Source organism: Salmo salar, chromosome ssa23 (genome assembly GCF_905237065.1).
Source record: "Salmo salar chromosome ssa23, Ssal_v3.1, whole genome shotgun sequence".
In the NCBI taxonomy this organism is placed as follows: Eukaryota; Metazoa; Chordata; class Actinopteri; order Salmoniformes; family Salmonidae; genus Salmo; species Salmo salar.
Window position 1 is genome coordinate 20562629 of NC_059464.1, and position 7582 is coordinate 20570210.

The window sequence follows — 7582 nt, forward strand, 5'->3', positions numbered from 1 at the left end:
CCCCCACACATTATGAAATGTATGCATTCACTACTGTAAATCGCTCTGGATAAGAGCGTCTGCTAAATGACAAAAATGTTTTAAAAAATGACATCCAGCCAACTTGACACAACTGTGAGAAACATTGGAGTCAACATGGGCCAGCATGCCTGTGGAATGCTTTCAACACTTTGTAGAGTCCATGACCTGACGGAACTGCCATGACACAATTGGGTGTTTGTTTTTCCATCTTGGTCAGAAGTATCATTTAACAGAGGCTGTTAGAAAACAAATGAGACTATTGTGCTGGAATGAGGGCCTGACCAGAATTCTACCCTTACTGAGAGACAGAAGGATAGAAGATGGAGAGAGAAAAAAGAGTGGTGCAATACACTGAGCCTAATTGGACTGTATTGTGACAGCAATACATATCAAAATCCCAACTGGCCTATATAGAAACCCATACCAGACCCACAGTACAGTAGCTCAAGGGTGAGCAGCGTTTGCTGTCAAAGTTCAGTCTCTCAATGATCTACAAAACATGTGATGAAATATTACAGAGAAGATTCTTCCCTCTCAGCTGTTTTTTACTTTAAGCGACCACTCAGTCTCACAAACGTGTTCGTTCAACCACTCAGTTTCAATGGTGGGATTTCCTGTCCCTCTTATCAGATATATGCTACAACAATGGACTCAGCCCACGCAGTGACACGCACAAAGCCCCTCCGTCTGTCCGTACACCGGCATGGCCTGCTGGACAAACCACTGTCCTCGCGGTGTTCCTCTAAAGCCAGATGTCCCCTGCTGGACCCAAGCCAAAGACCCTGACCATTCTGGAGCAGGAAACATGATTTTAAAAACGGATACAGTCCACGGCTGTACACTAGAATGACTGTACACTAGCATGGGAAGGAGATCGTCAGTGACAGTACCCCGAGGCATCACCTGCTCATAGGCTCGACACAGATGGCTGACAATATGTCCCTCAGATCTATGAGGGACAATTCAATATGTGACATGTCAGTCTAAATAAAATGACTCCACCACATTATCAAACTGGATAAAAAAAAGAAGACAGCAATGCCACCCAAAACTAACCTGCACACATATAAAATAATGGCATGAAAAAAAAAATACTAATCTAATACAAATCACAATTAACAAAACAATTTTATGCGTTTATTTTATTTATATTACAGTAACACAAGAGACAGCAACCCATTGCAAATGTGCACAACAAACATTGGCTCTTGTAAAATAAATATACAACTAAATGCATTAAAATAAACTTTGTATAGGGAATATACAAGTGTTCTAAAAGTTCTAAAACAAGCATCATATTATATTAGCCGTCATGTTGTATCAGCCGTTATAGAGTAAAATTGTTAGGGATAATCAGACAATATTTTGATTGTGCTTTTTAACAGCGTGATGAATGGCACAGATATAACCATGTAACTACTGTGTTATTACTGTGTAATTACCTATTTTTATGTTTCCTATTCTATGTGGCATACGGGAAAGAGCAGAGTATTGATGTAAGTTATTGCCCTACAGTTTTACTTGTCCTTTCTTGTAATTAGCAAAATGAGCCAATATTTGCCATTTCCATGAAAGTACAAGGCATTCCAATTTTGGTGTTGAAAACCAACTTGATTTGTAAGGCAAAGCTGTCCATAAGCGTTTAAAAAGAAATAAATGTTTTGGCTTGCTTGTTGAAGACAGAATGCAATGGTTAGTGCCAAGCCAAGGGGAAAATGACACTACACAAGGAATAATACATTCTACAGCAAAGCCCAAACAAAGACTATGTATAGGTACAGTACGTTTAAAGTAGTTACCCCATCTACAGAAAAACAAGCAGCTTATCTCCAAAGAAGAAGATGTACAGTAAATATTATGTGGGTGTACGTATCTGTGTATCTATTTCTGGTAAGACATTTTTCATATTACAGCATATCAGAGTTGTGCATTAAATGTACCATATCAATAGAAAATAAAATAAAACATTAAGACAGCATCCACATTACTTACATTGTATTCACACACATATTTACACATATCCAGCTTTGGGAAGGACAGGGTTGAACAGGGTCAATTTCATACATTTAATTCAGTGGCACCTACAAATAGCACACATGCAGACACACAGACGCACACAAACACACACACACACCCTTTCAGTCATTCAGACAGCATTTTCCAGGTGCTCTTCACAACAATATCTCAGTGTGGGAAGAGGGAAGTCCTAGTGATGGGAGTCTGGAGTGATACAGAGCCCTGGTTGAGAGATGGTGGAAGTAGCACTTCCGTCAGAGGAAGCAGCTGGACACAAAGAGTAGAGGGATGGCTGAGAAATCAGCTACTGACTGCTGGGACAGGAGCACTGACGCTACTATCCACAGGACTGTTGGGAGCTATAAGACATGTCACCACCTGGTCTGACTAAACACCTCTAACATCTAACTTTCAAATTGGCTTTTTCTCAGAACAGTTAGCTTAGTGGTTGTTGGTCTGTACTGCAAGCTCCACATTGGCATTTGATACAAGCGTCATTGCCTTTATCTCAACACAGAACACCTTCTTTGACAATCTGTATGAAGAGAAAAGATCAAATGGCTAATGCCTTGGATAGTGATCGCCAATTTCCTTGTACAGTTTCCTTGTTCCTTGTCTCCATCATAACCATGCACTGTTTCAGCCTTCCCCATCTTTGGAGACTGTTTTTTTGTACTAAGTAAACACCCTGGTGATACAGCAGTACCTGTCTGATGACAATTGTAAACAAGGGTCACACATACGCTACAGGACAGAAGAGGTGCCAACACCAGAAACGTATTTACATATTTACAAGAAATCTCCAGCAGGCAACCTCCCAGGCGGAATATAAGCTAATGCTGCCTCTCACATCATACACTTATTACTAGTCATAAGTCAATATGTACATATATACACAGGGACATCAACTAAAAGCTGAAGTCATAGTACCATACTTAAAACATCTCAATCTAATGAAGTGATAAGACTTAGCCTACTGAATATCATTTAAACCATTGGCCCTAGAAATGTCTGACAAAATGTCTCTCCATCACAGTCACCAAAACTGAACATGTGGAATAATACTGACATTAATTCTTAAAAGGTGGAAGGTGGAACAGACAAAAGGTGAAAGCTTCATTACATGATGTCTACATCTGGAATGATGTTCAAATTTAAGTTCCTTCACCTCAAATAATAATTGTACTCCAACCATTGAAAATGCTATATGATTTAGTTTGAGATAAAACGTAATTAAAAAAAACATAGTAATTCAGTTTAACATTGACATCAGAAATGTGAAGCAAACATAAACACTGTATGAAACATATTTAGAATCGGTGAAAGCAACATTGAGAAAAGTCCACAGAAAATAGCACTACTATGGAGCTCTAAAATACAGTGTCCATTTCTAACAGCACAAACGTGATACGCAGTAGCTCAATGGCCTGGAGAGTAAAGACAGTGTGACTATATCCAAGCTTGTGAGAGACAGGGCCAGATACTATGGAGACAGTGGTTGACAGGTCTCGTCCATGCACTAAAGGCGCCAGGAGCAGAGGTTGAGGGGACCTAGTCCTTCTTCAAGCCTCTGCCTGAAAGGGGAAGCTAATAGCTAGACATACGGTTGGAAGGGGGTGGATAATAGCTAGACACAGTATATGGTTGGGATAGGTGTGGTGGGGTGTTTGGGCTGCACTAAACAGGCACTTTATGGGGCAGCCATCTTGGGGGCGTGGCCTTACACCCGATGGACCCTGAGCCTGGTGCCCATCTCCTCCAGGAAGACATCATCGCTGGCGCTGGCCAATAGGGGCTGAGTGGAGGCGTTGCTGCTGCCCACCGAGTTGAGACGCAGGACGTTGGCGTTCTGTGTCCCTTGGTCCACACTGGTACCCTGGGGCCCCATTGTAACCGGAAACTTGGAGCTGAAATTCAGATAGATCTACACAGAGAAGAGAAACAGAGCGAAAGAGTGTTGGAGAGGTGTTTTCATTGCCGTTCTACGTACTGCGTAAGCAACATGCACCATGGTGAGGAAAGGAGATGACAGCGTAGCCCTCTGGTCTGAAGGTGTGAAGGGGAAGGCGTGAAAAGAGAAGACCTGCTCTGTGTTCAGAGCTCACTGGCATGCTTCAGAAGTGAGAGATGAGCCGAGTTCATGAGGAGAGGCCTGAGGGCGTCACTGTTAGTTTGACCTCACACCCCTGTCACTCGCACCAGAGAGGACATGACGCAGTGAAAGAGGTGATTATGGCACGGGTGATCGATCAATCATATTCATCTCCTCCTCTAGCTTTCGTGTCACGTTCAATGGGTACTGAGTGTGAGTGTGTGTGTGCATGCATTAATGGAGGGTTGACACATTTCTGTGTGTCAACTGCTATACAGATGGAGGGCTGACTAGTCTGGTGGTATCCTCAACATGTGGCCTTTGGTGGTTGCGGTGGAGGATCACACAGTCATGTTCTATATGCTACTAACACAAGAGGGCAGGTAATATTTTATTGAATTTGTATAGTAGTTCGCAACTATTAAATACAGCAAAATCTCAAGGTGCTTCTACGTCTAGTCTGGTGACCTTTTGGCACTTCCAAAAAAAATCAATCTGAATATAGAAATGGAATTTATTGCTGGTGAATAGCTTAAATCCATAGTCTGTCAACATGTGTACACAAGCAGGTTAGATGAGAGTGACCTACGTGTTTGGTGGTGTCTGACAGCTGTTGTTCGATCCTCTCCACCACCTTGCTGAAGGAGGGTCTCTTAAAGGGGTCCGCTTCCCAGCACGACCTCATTATCTCATACCTGAAACCACAGCACACACATGTTCAGGGGCGGCAGGTAGCCTAGTGGTTGGAGCGTTGGGCCGGTAACCGAAAGGTTGCTAGATCGAATCCCCGAGCTGACGAGGTACAAATCTGTCGTTCTGCCCCTGAACAAGGCAGTTAACCCACTGTCCCAAGGCTGTCATTGTAAATAAGAATTTGTTCTTAAATGACTTGCCTAGTTAAATAAAATAATACAAATATTTGCACACACCTGTTCTTTCTCTAAGTGTAACATTTTTTTGTTTGAATAAGAAGTTTTATGGTGAAGAAAAATTCATAAAATCTGCCATCTGCTCAAATCCCACATATTCACACCCATGCATAGTACACCCACGCATATACTGCTCCTACTCCCTGATTCTTTCTCAAGATACTTAGACACGCACACCACACACACACACACACACTCACATTTCACTCGGTGCAAACTCTGGTGCATCCATTCTGTATCCTTCCTTAATCATTTTGTAGAACTTTGAGTCCACAGGTATCCCAGGATATGGACTGCTTCCTATAGGCCAAATAGGAAATAAGATAATAAAAATTGATGAAAAAAAACTCACACACACACACACACACACACACACACACACACACACAGAGGATAATGTGTATGTAAGTACCGAGTGAGAAGATTTCCCAGAGCAAGATGCCATAGGACCACACGTCACTCTCAAATGTGTACACACACTCAAAGATGCTCTCCGGAGACATCCACTTGACTGGGAGACGAGCCTGCGTGGAACACAAACCATCACAACCAGTCAAATATGTCAGACGCACTCCATGTATTCAGAAAATTCGTCAAATCAAATCTATTGAAGTAGTCCATCATCTCCATCACTTCAGCTATGGAGGCTTGAGGACCGGTGAGGGGAAATGGTTCATGCAGATTTTGCTGATCTGGAATGTTTGAGACATTTGTATCTGGTGACCCCATACCAGTGACATTTCAAGTAATTCATAAACACAAAGCTGTCTCAGAGTGCACATTAAAATGTCACATTCACCAAATATACAGTGGGGACCAACATTGACATCCTTAATAAGGTGAGCAAGAATGACTGTATAAAATACATTCAAATACTGAGCTATATTGTATGCACCATTTTGGGGGAAAATATATTATGTTATACAATTAACAAGTCATATTAGAATTTTTCAATACCTCACCTTTCGAGGCTAACGTCATCGAGCCTTTTTCTAAAATGTTTCATGAGATTGGAGAACACGTTGGGAGGGATCTTAGACCATTCCTCCATACATAATCTTTCCAGATCCTTGATATCCTTTGTCTGCTCTTATGGACTGACCTCTTTAATTCAGACCACAGGTTTTTATTGTGTTTCAAATCCGGCGATTGAGATGACCATTGCAAAAATATAGATTTTGTGGCCAATTAACCATTTCTTTGTGGATTTTGATGTGTGCTTGGGGTTATTGTCTTGCTGGAAGATCCACTTGCAGCCAAGTTTCAGCCTCCTGGCAGAGGTAACGAGGTTTTGACTAAAATGTTCATGATGCCATTGACCTTAAGCTAAGCCTTTTTTTTAAAGGCTCAGTGATGTTACCTTCGGGAAGGTGAGGTATTCACACATACAATTATCTGTAAGGTCCCTCAGTTGAGCAGTGCATTTGAAACACAGATTCAACCATAAAGACCAGAGAGGTTTTCCAATGCCTCGCAAAGAAGTGCACCTATTGGTAGATGGGTAAAACAAACAGACATTGAATATCCCTTTGAGCATGGGATATTATTACTCTGTGGATGGTATATCAATATACCCAGTCACTATAAAGATACAGGTGTCCGCATCCTTCCTAACTCAGTTGCCGGAGAGGAAGGGAGTTTTTCAGGATAAAAAAAAGAAACGGAATGGCTAGTTGAGAGCTCCATGAACACGGTTATGCCTAACATTTTTCGAAGCATTATACCAGAACCTTGATACTGTTCGACGTCTAAATTTGAACATTAGTCATGAAGATTAGGCTATTTTCAGGCAAAATTCTAAAGGAAAACCTGGTTCAGTCTGCTTTCCACCAGAAACAGATGAATACACCTTTCAGCAGGACAATAACCTAAAACACAAGGCCAAATCTACACTGTAGTTGCTTACCAAGAAGACAGTGAATGTTCCTGAGTGGCAGATTTACAGTTATGACTTAAATTTGCTTGAAAATCAATGGCAAGACTTGAAAATGGATGTCTAGCAATGATTAACCACCAATTTGACAGAGCTTGAAGAATTTAGAGGATAATAATGGGCAAATATTGTACAATCCAGGTGCGCAAAGCTCTTAGAGACATACCCAGAAAGACTAAGGTGAGTCTAACATGTATTGCAGGGTTTTCCAAACTTAGTGCTGGGATCCCCACCCCCTGGGTGCACATTTTGTTTTTTTGTCCTAGCACTACACAGCTGATTAAAATAACCAATCATCATCAAATGTTGATTATTTGAATCAGCTGTGTAGTGCTAGGGCAAAAACCAAAATGTGCACCCAGTGCCCCAGGAACGGATTTGGGAAACCATGACGTATTGACAGTGGTGTGAATACTTATGTAAATGAGATATTTATGTATTTCATTTGCTAACATTTCTAAAAACATGTTTTTACTTTGTCATTATAGGGTATGTGTGTAGATGGGTGATATTTGTATTTTTATGTAACACAACAAAATGTGGAATATTTTCTGAAGGCACTGTAGTTGACAAACACACTTTATATCAATA

The 7582-nt window shown here is 41.3% G+C and overlaps 1 protein-coding gene across 5 annotated transcripts in view; it reads right to left on the bottom strand.

The window, feature by feature from the left end:
- Nucleotides 1-1145: 1145 nt before the first annotated feature.
- kita (KIT proto-oncogene, receptor tyrosine kinase a) overlaps nucleotides 1146-7582 on the bottom strand; it is a 41216-nt gene continuing 34779 nt past the window's right edge. For all 5 annotated transcript variants that reach the window (XM_014168995.2, XM_014168994.2, XM_045706134.1 and 2 more), the window contains 4 exons: nucleotides 5471-5582; nucleotides 5259-5358; nucleotides 4719-4824; nucleotides 1146-3961 (listed from right to left, as the gene is read on the bottom strand). In XM_014168995.2, coding sequence (XP_014024470.2) covers nucleotides 3758-3961; nucleotides 4719-4824; nucleotides 5259-5358; nucleotides 5471-5582 — 522 coding nt within the window. In that variant the 3' untranslated portion in view covers nucleotides 1146-3757. The remainder of the gene's footprint in view (nucleotides 3962-4718; nucleotides 4825-5258; nucleotides 5359-5470; nucleotides 5583-7582) is intronic.